Here is a 14,637-nt window from a genome sequence, read left to right as displayed (position 1 = left end):
ATCCACTGCTAAATATTCACAAGCAGTGAATCAGAGTTTATTAAAGCAAATTTGTGAAAAGGTACTTGAGGGTATGTGATATTGCAGAACTATGTCGTATGATTTGGAGTCTCACATCTGCAGGAAGAGAACCATGGCTTTATATTAACTATTGGATACAGTGGGAAAGGGCTTTTAAAGCACAGCTATATGCTTTACAAATGTTCTCTTCCTTGTGCCCAGCAGTGGAAATCTGTATTTCAAAGATTTTATTGAAGTTTTTAAATGTAAATTACAATAGTTGTTTTGCAAGTCATCAACACGTATAACAAAAAAAAGATTCAGCACTTTTACAAAACATAACTTCTTGTGTACATTAGAAAAAGATGCAAATAAATTACTCATCTGTGTACAATCAAAAATAACAAAAACACCATTGAAACTCATTGTTTTGTTACTTATATAACTTAATGTGAAAAAAATGTAAAGAAAATCATCATTTCAAAATCTAAAACTTATCACAAATATATAACTATAAAAAAATAATGTGACAGCTATTCAAACAGACAAGATACATTCATTATATAATTATCTATTGTGCAGAGAAATTTCCTCAGTAAAAGAATTAAAGTATAACTAATCGAAAAACAATGTATAAAAAGGTGAAAGTGTATACCTCTCGTGGGTACCACTTAGGGGGCAGGGGAGGGTAGTATCAGGGAAGGGGTATAAGATTCAAATATAGTAGTGGTTTCTTACAAGGAGATCAGTGTTGATTGTAAGCTATCCAAGAGTCCCAAGTCTTATTAAATTTACTCATATTGTTTTGCAAGGTACAAGTAAATTTATCATTTGTCATGAACCACTTTAGTTTATTCCTGGTAAAATCAAGAGGAAAGGATGATGCCTTCCAATAGCTGGCGATTGTAATATGGGCTGCTAAGAAAATGTACTTAACCAATCTACAATGTAGATTAGGTACCAAATTTGGTAGCTTAGAAAATAAAGTGCTCTCCGCCCTTTTTGGAATGGTAATATGTGTAATGGTATTTAACAGATTATAAATGCGAATCCAGAGTCTTTGAACTTTAGGACAAGTCCAGCATGCATGAAACATGGTGCCCAACCGTCCACATCCTCTACAACACAAAGGAGAACCTGTTGGTTTCAATTTATCAATCCAGGTGGGCACCATGTACCATCTTAACAAGAGTTTATAATTGGCACCTATAAAAGATGTATTGATGACATCAGCCAAAACTTGCCAAACTTGAACCTCCCATTTCTCTGCCAAATCCACTTCCCATTGAGTCAAATAAACAATTTTTATCACCAGGAAAAGGGCTGCATAAACAACCAATATTTTCCCTTTCCTCAGTCAGCAGTGGGAAACTGAAGCTGGTGCAACATATTTAATATATTGACAAGAAGATTAAAAGTGAAAAATAGGAGAGACCTGACCATATAACCTTTCAAGGTCACATTACCAGTTCCTATTCAATCAAGGAGCTTCTCCAGTTCAATTGAACAGAAAGAGACTGTTAAATTGAGGTCACATGACCTGCTATCTTTTCAATCATGAATAATTATTTTGCAATCAAGTAGTGAAGTATAATACAACACCACTGGGCCTTGCCAGCCTCAAGCTGTACTCAGCTTGGTAATAAATAAGGTGTAATATTCAGGCATACAATGGCATTTGTTTGCAAAGTCAAGCAGTGAAACACATTAACCAGGATGATTCAGCTGCAGTGAATGTTTTACAGGTTGAGAATCAAAAACCCCACCATCGATAATCCAGTTCTTTCAGTTTCCCAGCATGAATTTTGGATCGCATTTTCAATACAGGGACTGCAGTACACTGTTTGGCCACTAATGTTTTGATGGCACTGTTCTCCAGAAACAGCTGTTAAGTCTTGCTTGCTACACTAAATACACGTGGAGACGTTCCTGTTGCCTGCTCCCTGGAACTGTGCCAGATGTCAGCAGTGCTGCGAGAGGAAGGCTGGCCTGTGTGTGGAGGTAAGTATAAAAAAAATGCGGAATTTTCGAAAATCCGGCACTCTGGGTCCGGAGGTTGCCGGACTTTTGATTGTCAACCTGTATTTATAAATATTGCCCTTAAGGAGGAACTTTAAGGGCAAGACATAACAAGAAGTTAGAGGAGCTCTTTAAAAGTAAGAAACATTCTATTCTTGGACTGTTGTCCCTAGAACAGACGTCTCCATTGTAAGCTTTCCTCCTAACGTCAAATCTAACATTTTAGATTTCCTTCCATGTAATTTATCAGTGACAAGGGTCACTGGTACAAATATAGGAATAAATCTCCCCAATAAAAAAGACTAAAGACTAGTCTTTCTAAGAAGAAATGATTGGGGAAAATCCTAACTGGGGTGTTTATATCACAATATAGACCTGACACAATTGTAAGAATGTAAAAGTCTAATCTTAAAAATATTGTAATACAATATTTTTAAAAGGAAGTAGGAAACATTTATGGGTTTAATCAGGTATTTTGCCTATTTATTTTTTTATGGTATGTATGGCTTTTTAGTACTGCATGCCTAGCCTTCAATTGTTTTTACAAACAAAAGTGACCCTCTTTTTTCCTTCTAAAAGTTGTAAGCTGTACATGTATTTTTCAGATTTCTGCATGTTTGTAATATATTGCAGAAACTCATTGCTTATTCATCTATATAACAGAAATGATCTTTTAGTTAGGTGTAAGGACTGGTCAAGTGCCAATGCTTTTCTTCATCACCAATCCTCCAATCTATCTATGTAGTCTTCACATTGAGACAAGCTCCTGCTCGTCCTCAGGAGTTTAGTGGCACATACCAGCACTCACTTGCCCCCAGGATGTGGGATGTCAGCTTGGGGGGGGGGGGTGGGCAAAGGTTGGCAAGCAATTAGCGAACACTCTAGGCAGACAGTGCCAGAGGTATATATGAGGGTCTAGAAAATAAGGGAGAGGGTACACACAGAACAGGGAATTTGAAGTCAGGAGGGAGCAAGCCAGAGGTCATGCACAGGAGGACAGCCAGCCAGGTGGATAATCCAGGGGGAATTCAGAGAACTGGTGGGCAAAAGATCAAGCAAAGGTCAGTCCGGGCAGCAAGAAGAGTTTGGGGTGATGTTATTGATGTAGAACAAATTAATACCCTACGACTTAGTAACATCCTAGGGTGGGCAATGCAGCCATGTTCAGGTGCAGCTTTTTCACAGGCACAAGCATATCAAAGGTTGAGATGAATGGGGCCAGGTGAGGTTTAGGCAAATAATTAGCAGGCTATTTTGCCCTGTGCCTACCAGTGCCCAGGTCTGAGAAAGGTGCGGCTGCATGTCCGGTGAGCCCAGAAGATAGGAGTGGGGGCGACCACCAAAACCCACCACTGGCATCAAGATTTCTACTGTTGAATTTCACCCACAGCGTTCTCAGTTGATGCCTAAACATGCTAAAACTAGTGGTATCAGCTGCCAAACTTCCACTGTCTGTTGGTACTTGATGAAGCTAAAGTAACACTTATTAAACTCTTTTCTGGTTTTTTTTTCCTTCATTGTGTTTCCATAGGAGGATCATCTGCAGCCTCCAGTATATGAAGCCAGTGTAGACTCTCCAGATGGCGAGGCTGAGAATGTGGTGGAGAAGCCAGCAGGAGAACCAGTCAGATTTGGCTGGATAAAAGGAGTCATGGTGAGTGTAAATTGGTCACATAATTATTTAAAACTCTGCCAGCATGTTCTATAGAAAGACCATTACTCTCTTTGGGCTAATCAGAGGATTCTCTCCAGAGGTCTGCAGACATATCTCCTGCTGAACTAGAACTTTCCAATCACCATTGAGCATGCACTTTGTTCATTACTGTATCGATCTGACGTAGCAAAGAACATAAATCAAAGACTACCTTCTCCAAAAGGTGGCAATACTGCTGTGAAATTTTATAGCAGAATAAACAGTGTCAAATAAATTCAGAAAAATAAAAGGTCTACTGGCAGGATTAAAAGACTGCTAAAAGTCATACTTGATTTTTCCTATTGTTATAAGTAACCATGTAGTAATAAATTAGTAGCGGACTATTTTATAGTCTATGTTTCCTTGGTGGCCAGAGAATACAGATTAATCACACTTGTCTACCATCCCAGATCCGCTGCATGTTAAATATATGGGGAGTTATTCTGTACCTTCGTCTACCCTGGATCACTGCTCAGGCTGGGATAGGTCAGTACATTTTCAATATTTTGTGTTTACATTTCCTATACATACATTAATGCTTTGCTCACTCCTCTTATAGCATTAACCTGGGTTATTATCCTCATGTCTGTCACGGTCACCAGCATCACAGGACTTTCCATCTCTGCCATTTCTACCAATGGGAAAGTGAAATCAGGTAAGTTAAGCTGTGTTCATAAACAGTAGAATCAAGACAATGTTCAATATTTTCCATATTATTAGCATAAAAGGCCATAGATATTTGATGGAAAAATTGACTACTATTTAAACATTTATATTGATTGACTACGCAAACAATTGATATAAACCTATTCTGAAGAATCAATACATTTCGATTTTGGCTAGAGAAAGAGAGTGTCTGATAGTATTTAAGGTGGCCAATGGACAATATACTTAATTTTCCAATTTAGCAAATAAAACACAAAGCTGGTGAAAGTCAACTAAGCCTCTAATGTCTTTGCACTATCTAACCAGGAGGCAAGATCTAAGGGCAAAGTTTTCATTATTTTGTGCAGAGCACCCTTTTGGATTACATATCTTGCATTGATTGGCATAGCAGGGGTACAATTTTCTTCCATGGCATGCATAAAGACACAGCTGCTCAGATTACCAATGCTGCTGTGATTTTACTGCATGTCAGTGTTGTTACCCTACTGGAGGATAACCTGTGAACGGGCAGGAGCAACAGGAACAGTTTAACTCCATTTTGGTTAGAGCAGAGAATACTTTGCTCTGCTACTTTACAACCCCCTTGGGGTTTACCCTGCCGTATGATTGTGTTTCATTCTGTTATGTTTATCATCCTATTTCTCCATTTGTTCACATTCAGACATGGGCCTGATTTATTAAAGCCCTCAAAGACTGGAGAAGATAGACTCATGGGAGAACATGGGTGATCCAGCAAACCTTCAATGGATTTGGCTCAGAATTGAAAACATGCCAGTTAATAGCAAATAATTTTTACAAAATCTATTCCAGTTTTGCTGGATTACCCAGGTCCTCCTATGATAGTTCATCCTCTGCTTTCATTGAGAGATTTAATAAATGGGGCGCTTTCACTCTACATCTCTTCTTTGGTCATCCTTGCTTGTTTGTACCTAAACTCCTGCAAAAACAACCTCCTTTTGGTGTTCTGTTCATTTTTTGTTTCTATTTGTACCCACCAAATGATTCTGTTCACTACAACAATGTGATAATTCCAAACTTTTCTATTAGTTTTCTTTAAATCTTGTAATAAATAAGCTGCCACTTGCGGAGGCCCATTATTGACACAACTAATATCAGATTTGACCTAATCTTCGAAGTGAATAGCCAAAATACTGTTTTTGATTAAAATATATTTTGTACAATTTAGGTGGCACCTATTTCCTTATCTCTAGAAGTCTGGGACCAGAACTTGGAGGATCGATAGGCCTGATATTTGCATTTGCAAATGCTGTCGCTGTTGCCATGCACACAGTTGGCTTTGCGGAGACAGTGCGAGATCTGCTAAGGGTGAGACAATCAACCTGTAAGGACTGATAAAATCCAAGTTGTAATTCAATTGTGCAATATTTAATACTCAGAATTTTACCATTGCAGGATTATGACTCAACCATTGTAGACCCAATTAATGACATTCGAATCATTGGCATCATAACTGTTGTGATACTTCTAGGAATTTCTTTGGCTGGTATGGAATGGGAGGCAAAGGTAACAAAAGTCCAATGTTATGTCACATATGATCAACCTCTAACATTTATCCATATGATTGGCACCAGGTGCTTTGCAAATGCGTGTTTTAACAACAGCAACATTTGTTCAACCGTGAAGCAAAGCAGATGCAGCTCAAATTATTTTACTGAGAAATTAAACAATACTAGAAGGGTTAAGAGAACCTAGACATAAACACACTACAAAAAATATTAACTTTTTTAAACAAATGTTTACTTTAGCAGGGCCCAGCAATGTCTGAAGATTTCCCACAGCATCTTAATCTATCATTGGCACAAATCCCTCCTCACATTCCAGTTTCATCATTTTCCTATGGGCTACTCTAGGGCACAGAAATACTACTTTAAAATACTCATTCCTCACTTTCAACCAGGGATTAGTGTAAATATTGTGGTAGATGAAAAAGTGTAAATATCGGGGTAAATTCAGATGAAATCTATATATTCTAAGCCTTAAACATGACAAATAATACAGGAAAACACTGCTGTGTTAGTGAGCCACATGCTGTGTTAGTGAGCCTCATACCTTGTGACCGTAGCTTTTGGATAGTGGGAACGGTCCCCCAGGTTTGCTCCCACTTGCTGACAACATTTTACTGGACAGAAAATAGGTAGATCCCTTTAACAGGCCATCTTTCCTTGTGCATATCACAATTTTTTATTTTTCTTAATTTGATGTTTTTTTGTCAAACTTTAGATAGAAATAAAGTTGAGTAGTCCAAATGCTATCAGTTCATGGATCTTTTGTTAATGTGGTTTATTTGTCTTTTTGTTCTCCAGGCTCAGATACTCTTTTTCATTGTCATCATGATCTCATTTGCAAATTATCTAGTTGGAACGATCATTCCTGCCACAGAAGAAAAGAAGGCAAAGGGCTTCTTCAGCTATCGAGGTTAGGGGTGGGAGAGTTGCATTACTATGTTTTCATATCAATAATGAATTGCAGGGCTTATTAGTGGCAATATATATTTTGTTTTGTGTTACACAAACTTTAAGTAACCAAATTTTTTATTGACACCTGACTTCTTCTTTCCAGAGATGAACGCTGCAGTTCCACTATGATCCCCAGGGCACTAGAGGTTAATTAACCTCTAGTGCCCTGGGGATCGCACACTCTTCTCAATGAATGCAGCCATGGCTGCAATCATTGATGAGCTCAGTGTGCAATTCCCGGGGCACTAGATGTTTATTAACCTCTAGTGCCCTGGGGATCACACACTCTTCTCAATGAATGCAGCCACAGCTGCAATCATTGATTAGATGCCCGGCAAAGGAGAACCTCCTGACATTGTAATATAAGTATCTCTTACAAATGATACATTTGTTACAGATGCTGGGCATCTTCTCAATGATTGCAGCTATGGCTGCATTCATTGAGAAGAGGGTGCGATCCTGGGGCACTAGAGGTTGCATGATGCAGCCCTGGAAATCCTTCTGTTCGGCGAGAGCTCGACCTCTCGGTGAATCAGAAGGCTGTTCTCGCTTACATTTTCGGTAAGCAGGAAAGGCCTGATTCGCCACGAGATCGAACCTAATATTCTCGCTCGCTCACCCCTAATGTATACATGTACACATCTCAAGGGTCCCAACATTTTTCTGGATTTTTCCCTTTGTTTTCAACTTGTGATTCTGCTATTAGGACACTGTCCTAGAATGACAAAGCTTACTCACTATACTATGTTTATAGTGAGGCAGAATAGACAACCTAGGACAGAAAGTATATCTAGACTACAAGAAAATGTAATAATTTTTTAGTCACAGAAATGTTTTAACAGAATAGATGCTAAAAAGTGCTTGTCACCGTTCAAATAAAAATCATTTGAGTATATTTTAAATTTCTTTTGTGTGTAGCTGATATCTTTGCTGAAAACTTTGTGCCACATTGGAGAGGACAAGATGGCTCTTTCTTTGGAATGTTCTCCATCTTCTTCCCATCAGCAACTGGAATCCTGGCTGGAGCCAACATCTCTGGAGACCTGAAGGTGTCTATAATATTATGCTCTCCATATGCTATATCCTGGAACATCACCAGACACTTTTATCAGTCTTAACTAGTCACAATAAAAGTAGAATAAGTTACAGTAGGACATGGGGCTGGGGCTGTAGAATTAAATCTCAGCATCACATACTATGAGATCTTTTTCCTTATTTGCTTTTCTCTATATTCCAAATCTAGGCATTTGTTTATAATAATTTTGTTTAAAGTATTTACAGCAGGGATTGTCACAGTTACTTAACTAGCAAGGACTAAATCTAGAATATCCAAATATAAAATAAGGCAGAATGAGGCCCCAGGCAAGTTAATCATTGGTCCTCCCTCCATTCAATTGACTGAATTTGATAAGGATTGCAACTTACACATTTGCATAGTTTTATGTGCTATTAGACAATGACTGCCTACAAGTATATATTCATAGTATATCAAATATATCTTTGAAGTGTCAGGTAGTACACATGCTTGACCAAATGCCTAAAGCATCAAGTTTACTGCATAGGCATGAAGGGTGTAGCAGGACCCCCTGCTTATCTGCTGGGTCCTAGGCTTCTGCCTAGTCTATCTTTTCAGTAATCATTTAGAGAAAAAAAGGCAAGATGATCTAAATGTTAATGGTATTTTATCTTTTTATAAAGCAGTTTGCTCGCTCACATTCTAATGGTAAAGAGTTTGAACATGTAAAGCAACTTTTGAGCATGAATTTATAGGTAAATGGTAGTTATCTTGTAAATAAAATATCTTGTTGGTTCACATGTCATGAAAGTAACTGCTAACAGAGAAAAAAAAGAATAGACTATCAATGAGCTTGGCTAACACAAACCTATCTTCAAATGTATCTTTAATTTTTCTACACAGGATCCAACTGTGGCTATTCCTAAAGGTACCCTGATGGCCATTTTCTGGACTACCGTGTCTTACCTGATAATTTCTGCAACTATTGGTATGACATTTTTATTATCATTTTGTACCACATATTGAAGTACAGATGGTATTATGATGTAATGAACACACTACAAGAAATGTAGGTTTTCAATGCTAATGTTTGAGTATGCACACAATACCCATGTTTGTGTAAACCTGCATTTTGCAGGTGAAATGGCAGTTGGATAAATGCTTATTTGGTTTTTCACATGAAGTGTAATTATGTAACTAACCTATGGCACTAACTTTATAGTAATAAAGAACTTTTATTTTGCAGGCTCGTGTGTAATTCGGGATGCATCTGGAAATATGAACGACTCATTCGTGGGTGAAGCCACAAACTGTATTGGGCTGGCTTGTGAATATGGAATGAATTTTACAGACTGTACTTTAAAACAGAACTGCAATTATGGGCTTATAAATCAGTACCAAGTAAGCGATGCTTGTAGTCAGGGATCTTGATAAAGAACTGTAACTTATTGAAAAATTGGATATAATTTAGAATGATTGGGACAGTAACATGAATACAGTACAATTAAGCCTTACCTTGGTAATGAGTAAGATGTTTATATGTGGTCTAGGACTATCCCTGGTCTAGGACTATCCCAATCATATTTGTGGCTGACAGCACAACTAACAAAGCTGAATAGTGGAAATTACTGTTGCATGTTGGGAGTAACATTTTTTATCCTGCTTCAGATTTGCTCTGATAGGAGTGTTTAAATATTCTGACTTTATAATTGGCCATCAGTATTGAATCTTTAATATCAGCACCAGTCTCGATGATTAGAAACACATAGAAACAGAAGGCACAAAAGATCTTGGTGCTGTTAAATATTAACATATGGTAAGATGAATATAAGATACATATTGCACTAACAATATTGCTGGAAGTCTAGTGCAGTTTCCGCACACTGTGGGAATCTACCTGTGTACAGTGAAATCATTGTAAACATTTTCTGTACAGAAGAGGAACATCTAGAAATGTGCAGAACTGAAGGTAAGGCTCGAGTTTAGAGACAGTCCTCCCTTTTCAAAGGACTTAAGGCTACGAAGGAGAATGTAGAAGACAGCAGTGCCATGTTAATGCAACATGAAGGACACATAATATCACAGAAATGAATTGAAAATGGGGGAAAGATGATGTTAAGCTTTGATAGCTAGCATTCTGTTACAAATATTTCACACAGTAAAGACAACAGAGAAGTGACTTAAGGACAACTCTTTGAATGTCCTAAAGTGCCCAAGCCAGGGCATCTCTGGAAAGACTTGAAAATAGCTGACCACCAATGGTCCCCATCCAAGATGACTAAGCTTGAGAGGATTTGCAAAGAAAAATGGCGGAAAATCCTCCAATCCAGGTGGGCAAAGCGTGTTACACCATACCCAAAAAGACTTGAGAATGTAATTTCTTCCAAAAGTACTTCAACTAAGTACCAAAGGGTCTGAATACTTCTGCAAATGTGATATTTCAGTGTTTTCACTTTATTATTATGGGGTAATGATTGTAGATAATGGGAAAAAAAAAGAATTTAAATTATTGTAATGTTGGGCTGCAACATAACATAATTGAAACAAGTGAAGGGGGTCCGAGTACGTTTTGAAGCCATTGTACATTGTAAAGAGGAGTACATAAAAAATACTATGATATTTTTGTCATAAAACTTTAAGATTTTGTTAAATGCAGTATATAGTTATATAACATCATCATTTTTTTTTCTTTAGACAATGAGCATGGTGTCAGGATTTGCTCCTCTGGTAACTGCAGGGATTTTTGGAGCCACATTATCATCTGCACTGGCTTGTCTTGTCTCTGCACCAAAGGTGTTCCAAGTGAGTGACTAGGATCTTGTTAATCAAATGTAACAATCCTGAATTGTTCACTTGTAATACTAATATAAAGTTGTATCCCAGCAGGATTCAACTGTACCTTTAAATATGACTGATGAAAGACATTAAATGAAAACGAATGCCTCACATATTGTCATGCCATGTAACCTTTATTAAAAAAACAACACCTATAAATTCCCTTGTAATAATTTTTATCCTGAGAATTAGGGATTTGCAGTTTGCAGTAAACTCTCTCAGCTTGTGTGGCTGTTTTTTGCCCTGTCAGCCCTTAATGCTGAGGGTTCGTCTCTTACCCTCATACCTCGTGATGGCATTTGGGGGACATCCCAGATTCATATGTAATAATTAGTTAGCATCACCGTGTCTGAAGAATTGGACTTTGTTCTGTGAAACATGTTTAACATATTCATTGCCAATTGTGAATTTCTTCTATTCTCCTGTATGCAAGTGAATATAGATGATGATTTAAAAAAATAATTCCTCATTATAATGAAATATGAGACGATATTTGAAGGGTTCCTATTTATTTCAAATGTGACCCATGTACAGATGTATGGAAATCTTTCCTTTTCGGTGTACATATGACAAGTAGTTAGGAAGAAACGGACAGCAGCCTAGACTGTCAGTCTGTACCTACCTGTCCTACCTGTAGTCTGTACCTACCTGTCCTGCCTGCTTAAACAGCAACTAGCATATAGCCAACTTTTTTGCTAGTAAAACTCACTCTCCCTAATCTTTGATTTTTTTTTGCTTGGAAAAGCTTTCTTCCTATGTACTTTTGTTGCACACTCGGGGAAATTTATAATATTGGCTCATGCTCCCCCGAGGAAGCCTAGTTACACGAAATGCATTTGAATTTGAGACCAAAATCTTTCTTACATGTGCTCAATCTACTGCACTCTTTCATGGAAACCATGGACTTAGGAGAAATCTTAGAAATCTGAAATCTTATGAGACAATTGTTTTGTACAGAGTAGTCTTAAAAAAAACTTACAACAATTTTTGGGGTGTTAATAAGCAAAGATGCCTTTGGTTGCTTTTAACAGTTTTAAAATACCATTTATTGATTTTAGTGTCCATCTTACCAATAAATAGGAAGAGGCTGACCAACAAAAGTCGATGTGTTCAAATACTGTATAGTCCCAAGCTTAGATTGACTTGTTAGAATTTTTTTCTTATCAACATGTTACCAGCTTTAAGCATGATCTCTTCTACCACATTCTACTGGCAGAGCAAGCAGGTATTAATTCTCATTCTCACTGTTGTCTCATTGCAGGTTTATCTAACTAACAATGATAATTTTAAATTCTTATATGTAAAAGTCTGATTTTGACATTTGCTTTTTACATGTGATTGCGCAGGGCAGTTATCTGTGTTTGCTCTGTTTTTTCTGTACAGTGCCTCTGTAAGGACAACCTCTACCCAGTGATTGGCTTCTTTGGGAAAGGCTATGGGAAAAACAATGAGCCTATCCGTGGATATCTTCTCACATTCCTCATTGCATCGGCATTTATACTTATTGGTCTGTCAAAAACTTTTTTTTAAAAGTAATGTGGTTTTAGTCTTAGTTTAACAATCTAGCTTTTTAGTTTTAATATAACTTTTTGCAAAATCTATTTTTTTAGTTGGAAAGTAATGGGAATAGGATGAGAGTAGGAATTTTTAGATTATTGTGCACTGGTGAACAAAAGACCTTACATTTTTAAGTGTTGTTACCTGGATGACAACTGGTTTAAATTTTAAATTGGACATTTCCAAATGTTAAAAATATGTTTGGCTTGTGTTGATTTTTGTAAATGGCACAAAATAAGTTTTATATATTAGCCTTTTTGCATTCACCTTCTTAATGATTGTTCAGGTCAAACGGTGAGAACAGCCAGTGCTGCACATTATTCTAAACCTGGCATACATTTATCAGCCATCCTTGACATGACTTTGTTAGGACAGCATAGTAGATCTATCAATTCTTCAAACATTAAATTAAACATTATTTTCAGTTGTCAGGCATTTTACCATGTTTCTTTTTCTATAAATACCTACAAACTTCTGGGTAATATTGCTCAATGTTTGCTTTGGATCTTTGTTTATAAAACCTTCATGTATTGCTACTATTTTGTCTTCTGCAGGTGAACTAAACACCATAGCACCCATCATCTCTAATTTCTTTCTGTGTTCATACGCCTTGATCAATTTTAGCTGTTTTCATGCTTCTATTACCAATTCACCAGGTAAATATGAAACTTAAAGAGGTCCTTTTACCCAAACACAAGATTATAGCTATATTGAAAATGGAATCCTTCTAAATGTTATTTAGAAAAAGGCTTCCACCATGTGGACAGATAGAAGTATAGCATCCAGTATTCATAGATCTGTTAATTGCACAGTGAATGCTAAATGTATTTCTTTAAACCAGAATAATGATTCACCATAGGACCTGATTTAATAGAGCTCTCCAAGGCTGGGGGGATACACTTTCATCAATGAAGCTTTGATGATCCAGCACATCAGGAATGGATTTCCTAAAAGTTATTTGCTGTTTGTTTTCAATCCTAGACCAGACCGATTCCAGATTTGCTGGATCACCCAGCTTCACTAATGAAAGTGTAGATTAGGACAACCCTTGGGTCACCAGGGCTGGATTTATACTTTGAATAAATTTAATTAATGTTGTAATGATACCAAAGTAAATAAATGTCAGGGGATGTTAGCCACAGGTGTCCCCCACTTGCACCTACATTTTCAGTTTACTACACCTTCCTGTTCTGGAAAAATTGAGGATCGAGGAAGGGAAGTGGACAAGGCATAGTATGACAGTTATAAATTGGTGAGCTAGCAGATGGAGGAAGCCGAACAAATGTCGCCCTTCATTACCATGGCACCCTGGCCCACAGTCTAGGTGGCCTTTTGAGAAATCCCACTGTGTATATTACATTCATCAAAAATAGCTGGGAACATTCAAAATGATAACAGTCTGCACAGTTAAACAGCACAGGGAATTATCAGCTCACATAATTTCTGTAGAATATTTAGACATATTTTTACATTCATGGAACAGCTATAACAAAATGCTTCCCATGCTATATTTGACACACCAAAAAGAATCATTGATATTATTATTAGTAGTATTAATTAACAGGATTTATTTAACTTATTATCCAGTGCTGAATATAGAGTTTACATAGACTTTATACAATAAAACTTCACTTTTAATTTCTTTTTCCATATAAAACAGATCTGTTTTATATGTATATTCTAGTAAAGTATACAAACTAAAGTTGATCTTTCATACATAACTTTTTTCGTCTGTCAGGTTGGAGACCATCATTTAAATATTACAATAAATGGGCATCACTGTTTGGAGCAGTAGTGTCCGTAGTTATCATGTTCCTGTTGGCTTGGGAATCCGCTCTGATCGCTATTGGTATAGTCATCTTTCTGCTGGCCTACGTCTTGTACAAGAAGCCTGGTATGTTTGAGTTGTCTGTTCTTCAGCTCTTCTTTTACCCTGGGAGACAATTTTATATGTGACACATTGCTTAAACAGTGATATAACCTATGATAATATCATTCATAGTGGAAGTAAGTAATTGTAAAAATATTCTGCATACCTATGTTGCTTGTGGTCTGATAATAATTAAAGTTACTTGCAAAATTAAAAATAATGAAAAAAATTGTTCCCCTGTAAAAAAAAATGACATAATTATCTGTGCACCAAGCCCCATTTTTGCCCTCTTCGAGAGCTACTATTCTTAAAAAAATGCTCTTTTATGCCAGATTTCTGTGGTTCCTGCTGTTGTTTGCCAGTTATTATGCCAGTTCCTTCTGTTGTATGCCTCTGTCATTGCAAGAAGCATTAATGACCTAGGGCTGACAGGAGAAGATTCCTGGGGATTGTACCTCTTGTAGGGAGTAAACACTTTTGACACAGGAGGCTGAACAGATAAGTT

The 14,637-nt window shown here is 37.1% G+C and overlaps 1 protein-coding gene across 1 annotated transcript in view; it reads left to right on the top strand.

Annotated features, from left to right (window-relative positions):
- Positions 1–14,637, top strand: part of SLC12A3 (solute carrier family 12 member 3) — a gene marked incomplete in the record, with an annotated part of 31,677 nt that overhangs the window by 2,023 nt on the left and 15,017 nt on the right. Inside the window, 13 exon segments of the mRNA XM_072422806.1 lie at positions 3,551–3,673; positions 4,123–4,198; positions 4,272–4,367; positions 5,565–5,704; positions 5,792–5,902; positions 6,703–6,814; positions 7,774–7,904; positions 8,774–8,858; positions 9,117–9,271; positions 10,565–10,672; positions 12,089–12,212; positions 12,817–12,918; positions 14,001–14,156. Coding sequence (XP_072278907.1) covers positions 3,551–3,673; positions 4,123–4,198; positions 4,272–4,367; positions 5,565–5,704; positions 5,792–5,902; positions 6,703–6,814; positions 7,774–7,904; positions 8,774–8,858; positions 9,117–9,271; positions 10,565–10,672; positions 12,089–12,212; positions 12,817–12,918; positions 14,001–14,156 — 1,519 coding nt within the window.

The sequence above is a fragment of the Pyxicephalus adspersus genome, chromosome 9 (genome assembly GCF_032062135.1).
Source record: "Pyxicephalus adspersus chromosome 9, UCB_Pads_2.0, whole genome shotgun sequence".
Classification (NCBI taxonomy): domain Eukaryota; kingdom Metazoa; phylum Chordata; class Amphibia; order Anura; family Pyxicephalidae; genus Pyxicephalus; species Pyxicephalus adspersus.
This window is presented reverse-complemented; position numbering and strand designations above follow the sequence as displayed.